Raw genomic sequence first — 22,809 nt, 5'->3', positions numbered from 1 at the left:
TGGACTCTAGTATTTATCAATATTTATTAATATCCTCCATGCAAAAGATAACAACAAAACCAGAAACGTAATACTTTAGAGTTACAAATATTCTTTTCTGTACCACATGTGAAACTAGCCTAGTAATTTGAGTAAGTTATCATATCATGGCTTTGTGCCCTAGAACTGCTCCTTTCACCCTGCCCTGTCTTATAGTACAGCGGAGCATTTGACAGGGGATCTTGTGACAGAGGAGAGCTTTAGAGACAGTTAACTTGTCGATAGCTCTAGCAGAAGAGGAATGAATGAAATATTTGTCAGAGTCTGCAATTTATTAAATCAACCTTAAAGCTCACTCTTAATGATAACAAAAGTTAGCATTCTTCTAAAGGATTTTATATACCAGACATTATTCTGAGTACTTTAAATATATTATTACCTTGTTTTGCAAAAGAAGGTATTTAAGGTACAAAGAAGCTGAAATTCATTGTTCTTTAGCCAAGAGTAGCAGAGCTGGGATTTGACCTTAAGCAGCCTGGCTCAGGAATTGAAACTTAAACCACTGTGCATAGTGCCTCTACCCAACATCATCAGTATTTTTTTAAGTGATACAGGCTCCTCGCCCCCCCCCTTTTTTTTTAATCAACATATATGCCTAATTATTTTTCCTGTAAAATACATATAACATAAAATTTACCATTTTAACCTTTTTAAGTATGCAGTTTATTGACATTAATTAAGTACAGTTGCATCGTTATGCAGCTGTCACCACTGTCCCTCACCAGAATGTTTACATCTTCTCAAACTGGAACTCTATACCCATTGAACAATAACTCCCATTCCTTCTTTCCCCCAGCCCCTGGCAACCACCATTCTGTTTTCTGTCTCTATGAATTTAACTACTTTCAGTATCTCATATAAGCAGAATCATGATATATTTGTCCTTATAGGACTGGCTCTGTTCACTTGGCACAGTCTTTTTTTTTTTTTTTTCTTTTTTCTTTTATTTTTTTTTACCAGCTGGTGGGAGTCTGATACTTGGCACAGTCTTGAAGGTTCCTCTTTATTATAGCATGTATCAGAATATCTCTTTTGAGGCTAAATAATATTCCATTGTATGTAAATACCCTGTTTTGTTTGTCCATCTATTGATGGCCAGTGGGTTGCTTCCACCTTTGGTACTATGAATAATGCTGCTATGAATATGAATGTACAAGTATCTCTCTGAGCCCCTGTTTCCAGTGCTTTGGAATTTATAACTAGAAGTGGACTTACTGGATCTTACGATAATTCTATCTTTAATTTTTTGAGAAACTGCCATACTGTTTTCCATAGAAGATGTACTATTTTAAATTCCCACCAGTAACATACATGGGCTCCAGTTTCTTTACATCCTCATCAATACTTGCTATTTTCTGTTTTGTTTTTGTTTCTTGATATCCTAATGGATGTGAAGTGTTCATAGTTATTGCAGTCCCCTAATTTTATAAGTCCTAAAATCTTGGCACTGTGAACAAGATTTCAACTCTTAACAAATGCTTGTTGCTGGCCACTAAAAAACCTGATGAACCCAAAATGTCTGTCCCTCATTTTAGTAGGCAGTTGTCACCAAGGTGTCTGCCCTTGATCTTTTGGGACCCAGAAGAAACATTTACTCCCTTAAAAAGATCTTGCTGCTTAAAAGTTCCATGTTGGCCAGGTGTGGTGGCTCATGCCTATAATTCTAGTACTCTGGGAAGCTGGAGCTCAGGATTTCTAGACCAGCCTGAGCAAGAGCAAGATTCCATCTCTTCAAAAAATAGAAAAATTCACCAGGTGTAGTGGCATGTACCTATAGTCCTAGCTACTTGGGAGGCTGAGGCAGGAGGATCGCTTGAGCCCAGGAGTTTGAGGTTGCTATGAGCTACATTGAGACCGTTGCACTCTGTCTAGCCAGGGTGACAGAGTGAGACTCTGTCTCAAAAAAAAAAAAAAAGATTCCATGTTAGTGATTTTTGGTTATTTTAAATGCTAAGTTTATTCATTTTATGATTTTATAAATGAATTTAGAACATTATACCTCAATTTTGTTGCTCTCAAAAAGTGATTTCTTGAAAAAAAAATCAGGTAATCATAAAATGAAACTAGAAGAATAGAACTTGATTTTTAGCACTGGCAGTTAATAAGAAAAGTCTTTAAAATGTTGAATGATGCCTGAGTTTTTAATAAAAACAAAGGACTCAGTGTAGTGTGATCATGAAATAAAAGAATTTTGTCCATTACCATAAAAATGGGGTTAACCGGCCGGGCGCTGTGGCTCACGCCTGTAATCCTAGCTCTTGGGAGGCCGAGGCGGGCGGATTGCTCAAGGTCAGGAGTTCAAAACCAGCCTGAGCAAGAGCGAGACCCCGTCTCTACTATAAATAGAAAGAAATTAATTGGCCAACTGATATATAAAAAAATAAATAAATAAAAAAAAAATGGGGTTAACCCACAAAATGCTATCCTCAAAAGATTATAGTATGATCTCAACTGATGCTATTTTTTTTAAATTTGCCTAGTTTTACTGAATACTTTGGCCCATATACCAATAAAAATATACTGAAAGTTAATTATATGTAAAACACTGTAATTGCTATGGAGGTGCATAAAGTAGTAGTAACATAATCTTTGCTCTGAAGTACTGTATAGTATACCTAACCTATTGATACTCATTTCTAAGCTTGCAGTATAAAAGTCATGTTATTCAGTTTGAGTCCTCCTTATCTGCTTTTATTAGTCAGAACCCTGCTTAATCAGTTACTGTTCAGACTCCACTTGCTTTTCTGACTTTTTAATAAAAAAATCTTTGAATTATCCTAGATTCACTTCCTCTTCATTTCTATAAACCATCTACCACATTAAAAGGTATCTCACTAACGACCTTATTCATGCCATAATTCTCTCATTTTTTGACGGGAAAAAAATTTTTCTCCTGTTCTCTTTTTTTCTTGGTTAAGATATATTGCTAAAGTATTTTTTCTTTTGTGTTTTTGTAGCCAACTGTATCAATTCTATTGACTTCCTGCTGTTTTCTCATCAGGTATAGACTTTGTAATCTCTCAAGGAGATATTTTTTTTGAACTACAATAAAATATTCTGGATCATATATTTTCCTTTTCCAGTGTCCTGCATTACATTCTTTGTTCTTTTTCAGTTCTTTCTCACACCATGTTTTCTTAGAAACTCCATCTTAGGTTTAGAGATAGTCTCCCATTCAATTAAACCACTGAAATCAGGACATTCTGACCCAAAAAGATATTTTAATTGGTCTAGTATAACCATCTTGAACTTTTGTTTGAGACTTCAAGTTGAATCTGTAGTAGGTTATTGCATGTTTTCAGTCTTGTGTTTTCCTTATTTGACTTTACTATGTAGTTTAAGCATTGTCATTCATTAATAAGTTGATGCCTAATTAACACTGCTAATTTTTTATATGGTGGCATGCTCAAATGTATTCTTATTTAGCTTTTAATGGATGGCCATATCTCAAATTATTTTCAGTGCTTTTCCAAGCACAATTTCTGTAGTGTTTTTCTAATACATAATATCTTTCAAACCCTTTTTCAAAAGTATTTTAGGTCAGTCTTTCTTAGACTGCCCTAAAGATATATAACTAACTACCAACTTTGCTCTGGCTTTAGTTTTGTTCCTTTTTTAATTTCTTGTTATTTTCACTGTCTGATTTATGGTCTGAATTCCTGTAATGTAATAGGTGCTTGGTAGATAATGGTTGTATCAAATGAGATTAGACACTTTTTAGAAGGATTTAGTATAATACTTTACTTGATAGTATGCCTAGCACATTATTTTTGTTCCACAGTTGCTGTAACACAACTTGATTTAGGGAGACAAAATTATTACAGAATGAGCCCCTTTCAATTTTAGCTTCCTGATAGACTTGAGATGTAGCACACTTAATCATCAGACCTGGCTCTATCTACAACTTCTCCCCTGGCCTGAGTGTTATTCTGTATATGAGCCTGTGCTCAATTTTCTATTAAAATGTTAGTTATTTTAGTCGCTTCTCTTACCTTCCTAATAAGTACACTGCTGATTGCAATTGCTTTCTTTTTTTAAATCATTATTATCAACCTGCTAATTGTCATGAATCAGATGAGCTCAATGTTTTATGACACATCTGTGTTCATATAATAGAAGCCATGGCCACTCTGCATAAATGTGTACTTTTGGAAGCTATACTTTGATTAAACATTTAAGAGATTATCTTGGTTAAAGATGTTACTGGTCCAGTAGAGGGCCCAGTTATCTATAGCTGAAGAAAACAAATTTGAATTTAGAAGCATATGTATAGGGATTAGTATTTCTCTTTACCGAATACCAAAGTTTAAAGATTCCTGTATAAAGTCAGGACCACTTAAATTATGCAGTGTAGTAATTGTGTGGCAGTTTTGTGGTAACAGTGATTTTATCCTAGTAAGATAAATCATTATAAATTTAAAAGAACAGGTGTCCTTTTTCATTAGATTTTTATGTGATATCAGTGTGACAGTCAGCTAATCTTTCTTGTTCGTGATGTATTATCTTTTTTGTCACTGGTAAGAACATTTATTATTATGCAGGGAAGAACACAAATATCGAAGAAGACAAAATTTGAGTCTTGTCTACACCAGGATTTTGATGTTGATTTACATCAGATATTTTTTTGACAGGTCTTAGAGTACTTACATTTTAAAGTGCTTTTCCCTTAAATACAATGTATTGCCTAGAATTCTCATGTTCTTAGTATGTGATCTGGAATTATCTTTATCTTAAGGCTGAAGTGTCAGTTATCTATTTATAGGAAAATAAACAATTGGCATTTGAACAAGCATTTACTTAGGGTGCAGTTCATGTGTGCCAAGTACTTTGCTAAGCCATGGGCTGTAGAGAAGGAAGATAGATTTTACCATTTCTTATTGTTTGAGGAGATCACAACCTGACCACTATTTTTACAGGCTTATAAATAGATTAAAATTCAGTGTGAGTGCTAGAGATCATCTGTGTGTTTAATGCTGTGGAAACATAGAGAAGGCTGCTCCAAAGTGACCTTTGCATTAATCTTTCATCATGAATCTGACAATATCTTGTAAAAATAAAAAGCACTTTACACTATATTCTATTTTTAGAATCTTATTCTAAATAAGATTCATTTAAAATGTTAAACATTCCTCCTTTATAGTTAAAACAGTGCTTAAAATACAGTTGCTTTTTAAAAAGGGGACAAAAGGCAACTTCATACAAAACTAATTTGAAATTTTGCTATTTTACCATTTAAAAACTTTTTGAAAGTTCTTTAATGCAATTTACAGTCTTATACAAGTTCACATGTATAATTTACTTTAAAAATAGTATCCAATTATATGTCTTTAAAAAATTATTACCTGCATGAAGCAGCAATAGAAATACATAAACATGTATATATATATATGTATGTAATTATTTCAGTACAAAGAAAACCAAGATTTTTGTTTCTTATTCTCTTCTCTGATCATTTTTGCTTCATTATAACTTGAAAATAAATACTTTATCTGAGCTTTTTTTCTTTCTAAAAACTGAATTTTATGAGTGTTGATTATAATAGCAGTAACCGTAAATAAAACTTTGCATATATTATTTGGAAGAATTCCCAGAAAAATACTCAACCTAAATAATAAAATACTTAAATCAGGACTACAGACTTCTGAAATCTTTTATTGTTGGAAGTCCTACCATGCCTTCTTTTTAAGAACATATAGCAATACAGATTTATTTGGGAACTGGGGTTTCTCTTTTTTAAATAATATGTGTTAGTATATCATGGTGTTGATATATTACTATTTTGCTAAATATTTTATTTTGTACTATTAGGATCTACAACTAGAATATGGACAAGGACACCAGGGTAGTTACTTTTTAGGTGCAAACAAGTAAGTAAAGTTCTTCTAAAATTTAATTCACGAATTACTAAATTGCCTTTAATATGGTATTTTAATATTTAAGGTAGTAAATCATATTAGGTTGGTAGATATATTTTATAATATGCTTTTCGCTTTTTTTTACTAATTTTCTGCTTATCATTTAATTAATAATAAGGGAGTATCATTTAAATTGTCAAAATCTTCCAGCAGTGTAGATACTATTTTAATAATTAGAACAACTTAAACCTTCAGAATACAATTTCCGTTGCATTAGAGTTTGTTATCGAAATTGCACGGGGGTTTCAGTCTAGAACCAGTTGCTTGCCACACAAAGACCCAATTATTGAGACAAGGAGGATTGCCAAGGAAGAAAGGAATTGTAATATAAAAGACGTCTATCAGGACAGAAACAGTCTCAAATCTGTCTCTTTGACCACCAGAGATCATGATGCTTTTTAAGGAGGGGTGATGTGCACTGGGGCAGGTCTTGGGGGATGGTGATTCTCAGCATCAGGAATCTTGCTCAAGAGCCTTTGAAATCTCTTGTAAAATTCCACCATTTCTGGTAAACAGCTAAAAAAGTTCCAGTAGGTAGTTAAGGGAGGAGATTAGAAAAAAAAATATATAGGAATCATTGAAATTTATCCATAGAGCTAATTACAATCGGAGGCATATGTATTCCCATATTTTAAGTTAAGCAGTTGAGAAATGATGACTAAAGACAAATAGAGTAGTTTTAAGGATAATAATGCAAAATCATGTCTCTCTTTTTTATAAACTAAATTTTTTAAATAAACTACATTTTTTACTTAAATATACTATCTTTTCCCAGCATAGAGAAAAGGCTTTGATTGACAACCTAGAGAAATGTATTAGTTTTGATTTAAGCTGAACTTCAGTTAAATATTATGAGAGTTTTTCTATATTATTATTAGCCTTGATACTATTATTAAGCCTTTTTATAATTATTGGCCTTTATGTTTTTTAAAATGGAAAATAAGTATAAAATTTCCCTGGCAGAAAATGAAATTTTACCCAAATAGTAACTATTTGCTATTTATAACTTGTCTTAGCTTGTTAGTGGACAGTAAAGGAAAGTTTGTCTCACAGTGAGTTAGCAAAAAAAAAATCTGAAGTGTTTTTATATTATTTTCTCTAAATATGAGGTCACTGGTTTTAAGGAACTTTTTGGCAAATTTTGCTGTATTTTAAGAGATTGAGTAATTTGAAAAAAATATTTCATTTGCCTTTTTTTGAATCGTTTAAAATATATTTTAAAATTGTGTACTTGCAAAATACAAAACATATGGCCCAAAACATATCACTAAATGCTTTTCCAGATTCCTTAGTTCCCATTGTCTGGTTTCTGATTGTTAGGCATTTTCATAGTATGTAGTTATTTTGGCTAGGTAAAATGTTAATAATTTGCCCAACCTTCATTTTTTGATTAATTGGATCCCTGCTTAAGGAACTGTATTCTATATAACGAATCATTGGTAAGGTAGGTTGGCCAAAAATTTGACCTTTGGCTGTGTTTCGTGTGTAGGTATATACATACATGTGACATGAGCATGGATGTAGCACCTCTCTTGCTGTACTGATATGTCTGCTTTATTCTTGTGACCAGCCAGTGTTTTAAAACTCACGGGATTTCCTGCTTTCTCCATAGGTGATCAGGCAGACAGATTTCCATTGATGGGTTTCTACCTATCCAGACCATGCAGGAACTATCAAATTAGATCTGTTACATAGCATTTTTCTTTTTTCAACTGAAAACATATGGGTTTTGACTTATACTTGGTTGTCGCCTCTTCTCTTTCTGCTATCACCGAAGTCAACTTTTCTGACCATTTATTTAAAACCAACAAAATACTGTTTTTAAAAGAAAACTCTAAATTATTTCTGATTTTGTTTCAATGTAGAGCTAAATTTAAAGATAAATTCTCTTCTAATAACTTAAGTAATAGTGCGTAGAATAAGTTAAATTATACAATTCCTGGCACAATTGAGTGCAGTAATAGTCAATGCCAGATCCAGAGGCAGAACTGGCTCTTCTTGTAAAACTATATGAGTTGGAGAAATGGGGATTATAATAGTATCTGCCTCATAGGGTGCTAAGGATGAAATGGAATAATCATTATAAAGCATTTAGCACATTTAGGATTTAGTACATACTTATTAGTTGCCCTTGTTTATAGTAAGCTACTATGTAAATAATTACTGACCATACAAGCAAGTGACTAAAAGTGCTCTTCGGTTTTAGAGAAATAGGAAGTTTTTTGTTTTGAAATATAATCAGGACAGTACTTACAAATTGTTTTGGGGCAAGTAGGCAATTCTGATTTGAAAGATTTAAGTAACCTGCAGCATGAATTCCTTAGCTAATTTGAATAGGCTGAAGATTTGGTGGTGGTTTTAGACATCTCCCATATCAGTTTCTTCACTTCTTCAGTTAAATCTGTGTTTGTACACTGTTTTGTTTTTAACCTCTTCATCAAATTTCCTATTCATTTTAGATTGACTTAGTAATTCAATGTCTGAAGGCATTATTTTTGTTTTGTTGTGTTCTTTCTGTAAGTTCCATAATGAGAGATTCTGGTGGACTAGTGACATTGTTTATTATATAGCACTGAGTTTTGGTGAATAAATCACAATCACATTTTCTCCAGTGCTCTCAAGATACAGTATTTACTGTAAACAGATCTTTTAGTAAATTTAGCCATGTTTTATTTTCTCTTTTATAAAGCCTAAAGAAGTAAATCATGTATTGTATTTTTCATTAGACTTTATGAATTCTATAACTTGAACAAAATATCTTAACACGTAGTAGATTTACAAGTAAATGAATAAAAAATATATATGAGTTCCTGGGCCATGAGCTATCTGCTTTTCCATGTTTAATTATTCAGACTTTCTTTTATTATTAGAGAACTCCTAGGAAGATTCTTTTTAAAAAGTGGAATGCCATATCAATCCAATTAAAAATGGCAACTGAAAGTAAAACTATATTTTAAATTGTCTTCCTAAGTATTTTCAAATCCTAATGTTTTCTACTAGAGAAAAAAAAATGCCTCAAAAAATATTGTCATGTGCTTAAGAAAAAGTATTTTTTCACATCTTTTATAAATGATATAAAAGCCCACTTATACAGTTCAGAGACATTATGTTTAATTTAGTAAAATAGTTTAAAGCAGTACTTCTCAAATTTTTGGTCTCAGGATTCCTTTACTGTCTTTAAAATGATTGAAAACTCTTCAAAGAGCTTTTGTTTATAGGGATTATAACTATCAATATTTATAGTATTGAAAATTAAACAGAAATTTTCAAAATATTTACAAAAGTGTTTTAAAATAATATAATCATTATGTGTTATCATAATTAACATACATTTTTTGTGTATTTTTAAAAAAATCCCCATCCTTAGGGGCCAGATCAATGCACCTCTTTACAGTACCTTCTTTATAATACCTTTGATTCCTCTCATGAGACTTAGAGGTAGCAAATAATTGCAAGAGGCTTTATATAAGTCAATGCAATACAGCAGACATTTAGTTAAGGTCCACTAATAACATTTTTAATGAAAAATACCTGTTTTTTCTGAAACAAAATAATATTAACAAAAGTAGCATTATTTTATTTTATTTTTTTTTTACAAATATCCTTAACACCATCTTAATGGAAGACAACTAAATTCTCGTGTTTTGATATTGCATTTAATCTTTTGTGATACCACATGTCTTGTAATCTCTGGAAAACTTCAGTATATTCATGAGAAAATAAGAGTGACAAAGGGATTATGTATTGTGAAAATAGTTTTGACCTTGCAGATCCCCTGCGGGAGACTGTGAGACCCCAATATCTGTACCACAGTTTAAGAACTGCTAGTTTACAGAAATGTTGTTTAGTCAACAATAATGTTGAAGAAAACACTAATCAAGTACTTACTCTGTTCTCAGTTACTCCTCTAAGCTCTTTTCCTATGTTAATTCAGTATATCTTCAGACAGACACTTGGAGATTGGTGATTCCCATTTTACATAAATGGAGAACTAAAGCATGGGGAAATTGAAGTTAACTTATCCCAGGCCATATACCACAGTGGTGGAGGCAAGATTCAGATTCATGCAATCTTAGCTTTAAAGCTTGTCATTTTGCTCTACTGCCTCTAGACAGAAGCTCCTACTTTCTTAGAACTGGCCCTTGGAGAACTTTGTGAGTAAGATAATATTTGACTGTGGTACCTCAATTTTTATATATATACAATAGAACTTGCATTTAGTGTATGGGTTTTCCAAAGGCATTTACCACTGCAAATTCATAACTGTTATTTTTTAAAATTTAAATTGTTATTAAGCTGGCCTAATTAAAATATTTGATGACTAAAAATATCATTTGCTTCTAGTAGATAACCCTACCTTTCAGTTTCTCTGGTTTTAAGTTTTGATAATTCTAAGGGCAGTTTTCCCCAGTATGATTTAGGAGGGAAAATGATTAAAAGACTTTATAACTTCTAGAGAGAGTAAATTTTTTGCTGAACCACTTTTATCCGAGCAAGTTATGAGTAACTATATTTCTCTCTATAAGAGAAGGCTATTGAGATTTTATGCTTGAAGAGTATAATTTAGGAAGTATGCTGCACGAACTTGCAGTGAAAAGAAGTAAGGGAACTTCAGGAATGTTCTAAGTTCTCTGTTACATTCCTGAAAATTAAAGTTTTGTATACTGCTCCTAATGGTAAAATCCTCGCACCTGGTCTGATACAGGCTTAGTCTCCCAAAAGTGTAAATGTGTTTGCCCGTGCACCACTGGAGAACAAATCCTTCAGGTAAGTGAGTGTCTTCCGTGAAAGCAAAGTGCTACTACATTCATGTATTCACATCACATGCATGCATGCTTTTGCAGAGAGATCCAACATGGTGAGTTTCATTTTGTAGGATTGCCTGAGAGCATGATGCTTTTTAAAAGTGTGTTCCCTTCCTTATTTTAAGAAAAAGAAAATATAATTTCAGGTGTCAGGTATAATATTCCAGGTAAAATTTAAATCCTGGAAACCCCTGACAATTGACCCTGCAATTATTGTTTTGTCAGTACTGTTGTGACATTTCATGGTGAATTGTCTTCTGTTTGAATTGATATTTTTCAATAAACAATAGGATTTATTTTGCTCATTTAAAATACATAAGACATTAACAACAGAAAATAAGGGTATCTCATTAAATATAACTTGATATTTAATGGTTATAGAGATGATCATTCTAGCAAACTTTCAGTAAATGGTAAAAGAGTAGTCATTCAAAAAAATTATGAGTAAGGTTATGAGTCACTTATTATGAGTAAGTGATAAAAATAAATATTTGATATTTCTCTGCTTATTTACTCACTTTTTTTGTGTTTTCTTTTAAGGAGTCTTCTCAAGTCTGTTGAAGAAGAATTACATCAGCGGTAATTTTAATTTTTAACTAAACTTAAAATACTTTATTTCACAAATGAGTAGTCAGTTTGCCCCCTTCTCCATCGTGTAGCCTAAGATTATTTTGCTTTGTTTTGTTTTAATTCTGAATTTACCTTATAAAGATTTAAAAATAAAATTCTGTCTTACAGTAGCCTTTCCTGCATTTTCTAAAATTTCTTCTTATACTGTTTTGAAAAAGCCCATTTAATAACAATGGTATTATCCCTTTTTCTTTAGAGGACATGTGGCACATTTAGAAGATGATGAAGGGGATGATGATGAATCTAAACAGTATGTTCTGTTTCTGTTTTTGGTAAAAAGAAAAGGTATCATTTGACCTGATTTCATAAATCTAGCAGCTTAACATTGACAATAATTTTAATCTCATTAGAAAACACAGTATTTTGGGTTTGTACCGTGATTTCTTTCATTTTCTCTCTTCCAGTTGTATTAGTCAGCTGAGGCTGACATACAGAATACCATAGTCTGGGTAGCTTAAACAACAGAAATTTATTTCTCACAGTCTAAGGCTGGGACATTCAAGATCAAGGTGCCAGCCAGCTTGGTTCCTGGCAAGGGCTCCCTTCCTGGCTTGCACACAGCCATCTTCTGGCTATGTCTTTACATGGCCTTTTTTCTTTTTGTGGATATAGAAAGTGGAAAGAGCAATCTCTCTTCCTCTTCTTATAAGGCCACCCATCCCATGGGATTAGGACCCCACTGTTACAACCTCATTACCTCCTAAAAGCCCTATCTCCAAATACAGTCACATTAGGAAGTTAGGATTTCAACATGTGAATTTTGGGGCAACACACTTGAGTCTGTAATACTAGTTGATAACAAAGAACTTTGAAAAAACCTAATTAATAAAAATAATAATTTTTTGGTAGATTAGTCAGTAATTGATAGCTCCTATAATTATTACTACAAGTACAAAGAAGCTTGTTATATGTTTGATTAAATTTCATTTGATTTCAAATAAGTTGATATTTTTAAAGACGAAATATTTTTATTATTATGTATGTATGCATTGATGTTTATCCTTTTAGTTTAGTTTTTTGTTTTCTTTCTTTAAGAAAGAAAGATGCATTTTCATGGTAGAATGACAAGAGCCCTTGATTAGCAGTTGGGAGCATAGATTTTCCTTTCCATCTCACTACTCTGTGACCTTGCATAAGGTCACATAACCTCTCCAGGCCTCAATATCTTCATCTGAGAAGTTTGGGTTTCATCATCTTTTAATTCTTTCTATTTCTAAAACTAATCCTGAGTTTTAATGAATCTTAGCTTCAATCAAATTCTGCCTGTAAGTTTATACAGCACATACATAGTTTTTGATGAGCTTCATCAAAGATATTTCCTTTCTTACAGAAGCAGAAATGAAACTTACAATGTGATATATTTTATATTATATCATATTTTCCTAAGCCAGCTATTGCTTTTATTCTTAAGTTAATTTTTTACCTTTCAACTGATATAAACTAGAATTATACTTATCTTTCCCAATTTTAATTACAAAATAGTATTTGAAACCAAGCAAACATATCTACTCAATTACTTTTTTAATTTAATTTTTTAAATTGACAGATAATAATTGTACATATTCATGTGGTGTATAGTGATGTTTTGATACATACAATGTATAGTGGTCAGATCAGGGTAATTAGCATGTCCATCATCTCAAACATTTATCATTTCTTTGTGTTGGGGACATTCAATATCCTCCTTCTAGCTATTTGAATCTAAATAATATATTATTGTTAACTATAGTCATCCTACAGTGGTATAAAATACTAGAACTTATTCCTTCCACCTAACTGCAATACAAATCTTTCCCTATTCTTCCCTTCCCCCTACTCTTTCTAGTCTCTAGTATCCTTTACTTTTTACTTCTATGAGATCAACTTTTTTAGATTGCACTTGTGAGTGAGATCATGCAGTATTTGTCTTTCTGTTTCTGGCCTATTTCACTTAAAATGTCTCCAAGTTCCCAATTACTTCAGAATAATACTTCATTCAGGATCATTTGAGCCTGGAAATTTGAGGTTGCAGTGAGCTGTGATGCCACCACTGCACTCTAGCCTGGGCAACAGAGTAAGACCCTGTCTCAGCAACAACAACAAAAACTCATTCAACATATCTTGAACATTTCACAAGATACTTTGGAAAAAACTTATAATCTTAGAATATGCTACTTGTTTTTATAGAGTGTTTTTCTGTATCTTTGAAAAAATTATATTTTAATAATCGATTCATTTGTAAAATGAATAATTCTGATTCTAAACTCTTGTGTTTTTAGTTCAACCATGAAAGCAAAAGTTCCACCTCCTTTGCCACCAAAGGTAGATAAATTCACTTTTAATTTGAATTGTGTGTGTATGTGTATTATTGTTCTGCCTCTTTAATACTGCCTTGATTGTTATTATAGCTTTTCATTTGCAATCCATGAAGAAAAATCATGAAGTTGCTAAACTATGATTTAAGTAGATGATTTTGATTATTTTTGTTTGTCTTTTTCTAAATGCCAAGCTTGACCTTCAGTGTTCATTCTTAAGTAACAAGTTCTAGAAATTTATATGCCAAAAATGATTGTATTAATAGATTAGTGTTATTTCACTTGGGTTAGAAAACTCACATTTGTGTAAGATTTTTTTTTTTTCCTCAAAATCTACAGTCTACTAATAATGATTTCTAAGAATAGGTAAAGGATAGTGATTTATCATCATAAATATTTAATTTTCAAAAAAATTTTAACAAAATTATTTTTCCAACCAAAATCATCATAAAATAATAAAATAATTCCCACTGATGGGATTTTTTAAGAGTACAATAAGTTACTATAGGTAGTGATAATATAAATTTATTTTAATTTTATAAATTCTTTTGCATAGCAGATTTTAATTGTAAAATGAGCTGGGTATAATAAATGAGAGTTGGAGTCTTATCAGCCTTGGCATCCGGTTTATTTTATTTTCAGTTTATTTTATTTCAGTTTATTTCATTTTATACTATTGAGAAAATCCTGATTCATACAAGTAAATAATGCTGTACTTATTTTATGTTAACGGAAGTAGAGAGATCTGAACTTCAAAGAAATAAGTGTTGAGCAATCTTCCTAATAAGGGACACATTTATAATTTATAAATTCTCCAAACCTTTAGCCAACTGGAGATTTTTCCATTGTCTGCACAAAAATGTTTCTCAGGCATATTGTGTTTGTATTCTCCAATATGATAAATTTTAATTGTCTTCTACCCCTAGTCTGAAAGATTAAGCATTTATAACGTAGAAGATGTTGAATCATCCAAGAGAGAGTTTATTAACCTTGATAAGGAGCTGAAATTTGATTAGCTTGAATATTTACAATAAAAAGAGAGTCCTTTAAATTGGAAGTGATAAGAAAGACTAGAATATTTTTATTTGTCTACTCCAAGTGGTAAGGCTTGTGAGGAATTAATAGAAGGACACTGGCCAGGCAGTGGCTCACACCTATAATCACAGAACTTTGGAAGGCCAAGGTGAGAGGATCGCTTGAGGCCAGGAATTTGAGACCAGCCTGGGCAACGTAGCGAGATCTTGTCTCTACAGAATTTTGTTTTTTAAAAATTAGCCAGGTGCGGAGTCACATGCCTAGTCCTAGCTACGTAGGAAGCCTAGGTAGGTGGGTTGCTTGAGCCCAAGAATTCAAGGCTGCAATGAGCTATGATCATGCTATTGCACTCCAGCCTGGGCAACAGAGCGAGACCTTGTCTGTAAAAAAAAAGACATTGAGGCCCCTCCCCATTTTTTGGCACAGCAGCAAAACCTGAGAAATTTACACATTTTAGTGTACATTTTTAGAATATATTTTAAATAATACATTAAGATAATCTGAACCAGATAGTTGAATAACCTTGAAATTCATCTGTGGTAAACAGTTTGAAAGCCTCTAATATAATGTATACTTCAGGAAGATAATTTCATGTTTAATTTTTGGTCTCTTTTTCTGTATTATTTTAGCCTAAGTCCATCTTCATACCACAAGAAACTCATTCTACTGAGGATGATAATCAAGGAACAATCAAGAGATGTCCCACGTCAGGGAGCCCAGCAAAACCATCCCACGTTCCACCTAGACCACCACCTCCCAGATTACCCCCGCAAAAGCCTGTTGCCTTAGGTAAGGGGGGAGGGTGACAGCAAATGTGTTACCAGGTTTTCATACTATGTGGGGAAAAATAGAGGAAATCTTTCTTTTAAGAGAGTATTTCAAATTCCTTTGATAGAGTAGAAGGAAAGCAATGGCTATGGAGATGTTTTTCTGCTTTTTGCCTCATGGTTCAATGTTTTTATGACAGGATTTCCTATGACCCAGTGTGAGCTATTTTGCCCCTCATTTCTCATTTCATATTGAGCCTTCTCTATTCTGGAGACTGGTCAATGCCCATTTATCATTCAGCTACTGTGTAAAGGCAGCGGAAATTAAACTCTGAACAAACGAGGAAAATGTGTTTGGGTTCTAGACTACTTGTGTTTTAGAAAACAAGAGGGTACTTTGTCTAATTTATTTCATTTATAATCACTTTGTATTTGCCTCCAAATTAATGCTAGCAGGTACTGTTTTAACACTGTAAAGTTTCCTCTCTTTTATCCAAAAGAACCAATTTAAAAAAGAACATCTAAAGTTTTTTGGATAACATAATATGAATCAGCCCTTTTCTGAAAGTAGTTATGAATTCAGTATTTCTTTTTTGTTTTTTTAATGCAAATAAATGCATGTACTCAAGTACAACTTGAATTTAAATTTGCCTAATGTGCTAAAAATAAAGGTACAAGTAGAAGAACATATATATAAGACTTCTTATTTCAATTGGTATTAACGGATCAACACCTAAGTGGACATACAGGAGTAACATTTATCGGGTGTCGGGAGGGTGGGAGGGGGGAGAAGGGGATGGGTATATACAAACACAATGAATGAGATGTGCAACGTTTGGGGGATGGACACACTTGAAGCTCTTACTCGAGGGGGGAGGGGGACATGGGCAATATATGTAACCTTAACCCTTGTACTCCCATAATATGCTAAAATTTAAAAAAGTAAAAAAAAAAAAAACTTCTTATTTTAGTACTAAATATTCTGATTGGGTGATCCAATGGTAATGAAAGTAGCTCAGAGTTAATATATTCCTTTCCTACTTGATAATTTTCTGAGTAAAAATTTTCTTGAAAATTAATCATTTTTCAATATACTTAAACATATCTTATTAAAGGAAATGGAGTGAGTTCCTTCCAGTTAAATGGTGAACGAGATGGCTCATTATATCAACAACAGAATGAACATAGAGGCACAAACCTTTCAAGGAAAGAAAAGAAAGATGTACCAGTAGGTATTGATATTCGTAACCTCTACTTATATTTGTTTCCTTTTTCACTATTAAGTTAATTTCACACTTGTAATTAGTGAAACCGTAGCAATCATATATTTTATAATTATTATATTGCTGTTTTAGTGTACTAATTATAATGATGAAGAGATTATTTAAATCTTAGAAAAAAGTGACTTTGCTATGGTAAACTTGAATTATTAATTCTGGTGTTTAAACTATTTAGACTAATTTGTTATATAGCGTATTATATAAAACATGGTCTTCATACTGATAAATGCTTGGTATTCTTGTTATTGTTCACAAAATAATTATTATTATCCTTATTGATGAGAATTGATTCTTTTTTTTTAATTTCTTTTTAATGATGTCCAGGGTCAAAGGGAATCCGAGAGAATATCAATTCTCTATAAGAGAAACTTAAAAGTTTCTCTTATAGTCTCAAGTTATGGGAAGAAGGACATAGATAAAGAAAGTTATAGCTTCTACTTTAAGACAAATTTCTAGCCATAGATTACACAATTAGTGATATTGCTGCACTTACCAAAAAAAACAGCTAACAAGGGGAGAAAATCTAGCAGATATGTCATTTCAGGAAAGGTGAAATTAGCCTTAGCAGCTACTCATGGTACAAATGTTAAGTAAAACACTATGACATAACTATTAAAACATAAGTATTACTTACCGGGGATCCTAAGTGATGAAATTTTTTAAACATTTGTAAAGAATTCTGATCACTGGAAGACATTCATCTATCATCATAGAATTTGATGCAACAGCAAAAAATCCTTTAAAGTCCCTAATACTTCAAGAAATGTCAGTGAGATGAAAGTATTTTTTTATATACTAATATTTGTTACTTGTATAGAAATTTATAATATATTTAGTTTATGTGCGTATATGTGCTGTGGTTTGTGCAGTAAGCACATCACTAGAGGTTTTTGTACTGTATTTAATTTTTAAAAATATTTTGCTGTAGAATGTGACATACTGTTTTTTAAAATTCAATTAAGGCATTTGGCTGAGGTTCATTGTAATTTGTGAAATTTAGGACATTTTTAACAAAAGTGTAAAATGTCCTTCAGGAATGGGTTTTATGAAGTTCCGTCCAACTGAGCGGTGCTGTTTTGCTTTGAACAGTTTAAATTTTAGCAGCCCTGCTAATATAATAGTACAAAAATGCAGCTCAATGACTGTAACACAGTATATAATTGTCTTTGGGAGATGTATGCATTTTTTATGTATGCGTTTTTACCTCTGCTATGTTACTTAATTAAGGAACTAACAGTCTCAGTAATTCTGAGATAAATATGTCAACAGTTCTATGATAGGATAAGCATTATCTGTGGTATATTGAAACATACTTAAAGTTTTTGATGTAATTCTTGAAATTATTTACAGACAATTTTGTTAGTACTTAAGTTAAATCTGAGAGTTATAATATTCAGAGCTCCCTAACTAAAAATGTTTTGCTAAAATAGATGACATCAGGTAATTTAAGAATGTCAGTATGAGAAAATGTACATAAGTTATTTGCAAAATGGAATAAAAAGTTGTCAGATATTGTTGACAATAATATGTTGTAAATCTTCAAAAATGTATCTACAAAGTAAAATGTCATATAATCTTAATTTCAGAACTACCATTTCATATTTTTATGTTATATATATGAAATCAATTAGCAGAGTTTTTTGTTTGCTTATATCTCATTGTTTAAATGATTCTGATTTATGTCAGATTGAGGAGAAAATTATAATGTCATTTCTGAAAATGCTGTTATTAACTTTGAAAGAAATCTAGACTTTCATAAAATTCATGTCTGACTATAACCCAAAGAGCTTCCCCTCTTGAGGAGATAGTTCATATTCTCAGGAATGTGGCACTTTGGAAAAATATCTGCCATTCTTAAGGATATTATGGGTGAGCAAATATAGCAGCGTTTGCTTTTCTTATAATTGTCTGTATACTCTGACCAAGGATTAATATACTTGAATTCATCAAAATTTAAAACTTCAATTTCCAAAATATGTTGTAAACATGGTTAAGATAATCTAAAGACTAGGAGAAGTATTTGTTACATATATAATAGATAAAGTTCAAATCTAGAATATATTTTTAAAACTCCAACAAATAGATATGAAAAAAATTCAATAAAAAATGGGAAAAGAGAATACACAGGGGAAGAAGTACAGATAACAGTTTTCTAAAAGATTCTCAACCTTCCTAGCGAAAGAGGCATACAAATTAATGAGAAACACATGAAAAATGTGTCACCGATCAGCTTGACAATATTGCTGTGCGACTATAGGGAACCAGGAACTCTAGTCCATTGCTGGTGCGTGTGGCGTGTGATACGCACACTCTGAAAGGCAGTCTGGCAGTCAGTAGCTGCTAAAATGTAAAGTTCAGACTCTGTGTGCCAGTAGTTTTACTTTCCACAGTAAACACTGAAAGAAACCATTCATACACTGCATAAGAAGGTATGCACAGGGTCATTCATTTCAGCATTGTTATTATAGTAAAATATTGAAAATAACCTAAATATCCAATAACATTTATAGAATATCTAAATAAAGTATGTTACATTCATAGTATGTTGCAGTTAAATAAAGTAGGTCTGTATGGCTGACACAGAATGCTGTCCAAAACCCGATTTTAAGGCAGAGAACAAGTAGATAAACAGTGCATGTGTTTTATGTTTTAAAACACACACAAAAGTAATATTTTCTATGGGGGTGTATATTTAAATATATACCAAAAAAGTCTGGAAAGCTATACAAATATATAAGTACATCTGTCTAACTTGCCTAGAAAAAGATTTGGAAGGTTATACACCAAACTGGTTTTGGGGGGACAAATACCAGAAATAAGTACATTGTGAAAGCATTATAGGAAACTTCAGCCATATCTATAATGTTTTGTTTTACAAGCAGAATGTATTCATGTATTTTATTTCAATAAATATGTTTGAAATATGGTATTATTATACGAAGCAGCAGCAAAAATGTGTAATCATGTATGCGTTCTTTTTCTAGAAGCCGATTAGTAACGGTCTTCCCCCAACACCTAAAGTGCATGTAAGTACTAAATATCAAATAGGCTAAGTTTTCAAACTAAGTACAATGACAAATAATTGCTTGAATGTGTATCTTTGGTTAGATTTTTGTGCCTGTTTGAAAGAACTTTCATTATTTTTGAAAAAAATCTATAAGATTGCTACTTGAAATAGTATTTGATTATATCTTAAAAGTAGCTTTTCAAAATAAAATTATGATAAATTATACATTTTAAAGCTTCGTGATTCCAACATTTGTTAATAATCTTATTTGCAGCTGTTTTTGAAGAAATGTGAAAGAGGAGTATTAACATACTAGGAAGTACAAAATATAGATACAACTTTTTTCTAACATGTTTTCAGTGATCAAAACCATGGAATTTTAGAACAAGGAGGAGCATTGAAGGAACATGTGGCCCAACCTGTTATTTTTCCCATGAGTAAAACTGAGACCCAAAGATCTCAGTCACCCAGATCACAAAATTCCACTCAACTCTAGCGAGAATTTAGATGTCCTATATTATAGTCTGGGTTGTTTTGTTTGTTCATGTAGAAACAAGGTCTCGCTCTATGCAGACTAGAATGCAGTTGCTCAGTCATAGCTCATGGTAAGCTCCAATTTCTGGGCTCAATCGAGCACGTGCCACCATGCCCAGCTAATTTTTTAATATTTTGTATAAATGAGGCCTTGCTATTTTACCCAGGCTGGTCTCAAACTACTGGCCTCAAGCGATCCTCTCACCTCAGCCTCCCAACATGCTGGGATTACAGGCATGAGCCACTGCACCTAGTTGGGTTTTTTTGTTTTAAATTAGACCATGCTGTCTTTCTTTTTCTCTTTTTATATTTATTTTTCTAATTGACAAGTAAAAGTTGTGTATAATTTTGGTATGCAAACTGATCTTTTGGTATATGTTATAGAATGACTAAATCAAACTAATATATGCATTACCTCACGTATTTTTTTGCCAAAATCTACTCTCGGCAATTTTTAGGAATACAATATATTGTTATTTACTGTAGTCACCATGATATACAATAGATCTCTTGAACTTACTCTCCCTGTCTAGCTGAATTTTTGTGTCCTTTGACCAGCAACAATAACAAAAAGCACAGCTCCATTAAAAAGTGGGCAGAAGACATGAACAGAAGTTTTTCAAAAGAAGATAGACAAATGGCCGGCAAACATATGAAAAAATGCTCAACACCATTAGTAATCAGGGAATTGCAAATTAAAATCACATTGAGATGCTGCTTACCCCTGTCTGAATGACCATTATTAAAAAGTCAAAAAAACAGAGGTGCTGGCATGGATGCAGAGATAAAGGAACACTTACACAGTGTTGCTGGGACTGCATATTAATATAACCTCTGTGGAAAAATCTCTATGGAGATTCCTTAAATAAATGTGGACTTTCATTCAATCCAGCAGTCCCTCTAGTGGATATCTACCCAAAGGAAAGTCATTTTACCAAAAAGACACCTCTACTTAGATGTTTATCACAGCAAAATTCACAGTTTCAAAGATGTGGAATCAGCCTAAGTACCCATGTATTCATGAGTGGATAGAGAAAATGTAGTATATGTATACCATGGAATACTACTCAGCCTTAAATGAAATAACATCTTTTGCAGTAACTGTAATGGATTACAGTCAATGTGTTCTCTCAACATGTTACCTCCATGTTTGTGATTAAAATATTCCTGATACAAAATGATGCACAATGCTAATTTAGGACAACAGGGCAAATACAGAAATTTCCTCTAACCAGATATTTTTGTAGAGCTTTTCCCTCAATAGTAAAAGTGATTACATGAGTAAGCTTTCTTGTACTTTGAGTATTTAACCAAAACAATAATTTCAAAATTAACATTTTGCTCTTTTGAAAAGAGCAAATACAACATAAAGTTAAAATGAGTAATACTATTTCATTATAAAGTATTTATTATATAAAAGATTTATAAATAGGCTTGATAAATTAATATTAACATCAAAGAGTAAAGCTCTTTAATGAATCTTTTTGGATAAATAATCAGATCGCTTAGTTTAAAAAAAAAACAGTCTATGTTTTGAGGATGAAGCACATATATGAATTTCAAATCCCAACCTGAACAAGAGCAAGATCCTGTCTCTACTAAAAATAGAAAAAATTAGCCGGATGTGGTGGTATGCACCAGCTACTCAGGAGGCTGAGACAGAAGGATCACTTGAGTCCAGGAGTTTGAAGTTGCAGTGAGCTATGATAATACCACTGCACTCTAGCCCAAGCAACAGAATGAGACCCTGTCTCAAAAGAAAAAAAGAAAGGAGTTTTGAATTTCAAATCAATCATACTCCTTCACTTTGTAATGTGAAATTCAACAATTAATACCATTTTTAGGTTCATGAAACAAAACAAGAAAAATTTCTACCTTTGTAGAAATTATGCTTTCTGTTTTACCAGAGAATATTGTCTTGCTCTTGATACGAGACTTGTGAGTGATACTCTGATAGGCAAATTACTGTGTAGAATTGGTTGCTATAATTGCTCTGTTTAGCTGAAAAGAGAAAAAAAATATGACTGAATTTTTTTTCTCTTTTTCTTGAGTAAAATCATTGTGGTACCACTGTTAGGCAAATGACTGTGATAAGTTTATTTCTATAAATGTGAAGATCATAATTTCAGTGTATCATCTATAGTCTCCCACATTAAAATAGAAAATAATTACATTATATGTACATATATCATATTAAAGACTTATTTGTCACTGTTTCATATTGGTTATTCTTTGTTTTTCTAGATGGGTGCATGTTTTTCAAAGGTTTTTAATGGATGTCCCTTGAAAATTCACTGTGCAACATCATGGATAAACCCAGATACAAGAGGTAGTACTGTATTATTATTGTCTGTTATCTTCCTAATTTTTCTTTCAGCTGGAGCCATGAAAGCATTTGATTTTATTCATTTTCTAAATATTTTCTGAAAAAAGTTTTATTATAATTTTTCTTAAATGTTAAGGTAAATACGTTTCTCTGTGCTATTATCAGTCTTTCGGGTGA

General features: G+C 32.1%; 1 protein-coding gene across 7 annotated transcripts in view; it reads left to right on the top strand.

Annotated features, from left to right (window-relative positions):
- MAP4K3 (mitogen-activated protein kinase kinase kinase kinase 3) overlaps window positions 1-22,809 on the top strand; it is a 153,327-nt gene that overhangs the window by 108,578 nt on the left and 21,940 nt on the right. For 5 of the 7 annotated variants that reach the window (XM_012788509.2, XM_012788506.2, XM_012788512.2 and 2 more), the window contains 9 exons: window positions 5,848-5,906; window positions 7,366-7,398; window positions 11,300-11,338; window positions 11,586-11,639; window positions 13,648-13,690; window positions 15,348-15,507; window positions 16,601-16,713; window positions 19,750-19,791; window positions 22,551-22,635. In XM_012788509.2, the coding sequence (XP_012643963.1) occupies window positions 5,848-5,906; window positions 7,366-7,398; window positions 11,300-11,338; window positions 11,586-11,639; window positions 13,648-13,690; window positions 15,348-15,507; window positions 16,601-16,713; window positions 19,750-19,791; window positions 22,551-22,635 (628 nt within the window). The remainder of the gene's footprint in view (window positions 1-5,847; window positions 5,907-7,365; window positions 7,399-11,299; window positions 11,339-11,585; window positions 11,640-13,647; window positions 13,691-15,347; window positions 15,508-16,600; window positions 16,714-19,749; window positions 19,792-22,550; window positions 22,636-22,809) is intronic. The other 2 variants (XM_012788510.2, XM_012788507.2) reach the window with 1 other exon arrangement.

This window comes from Microcebus murinus, chromosome 3, assembly GCF_040939455.1.
Source record: "Microcebus murinus isolate Inina chromosome 3, M.murinus_Inina_mat1.0, whole genome shotgun sequence".
Classification (NCBI taxonomy): Eukaryota; Metazoa; Chordata; class Mammalia; order Primates; family Cheirogaleidae; genus Microcebus; species Microcebus murinus.
Note: the sequence above shows the minus strand (reverse complement) of the source record. Positions and strands in the feature narration are given on the sequence as shown.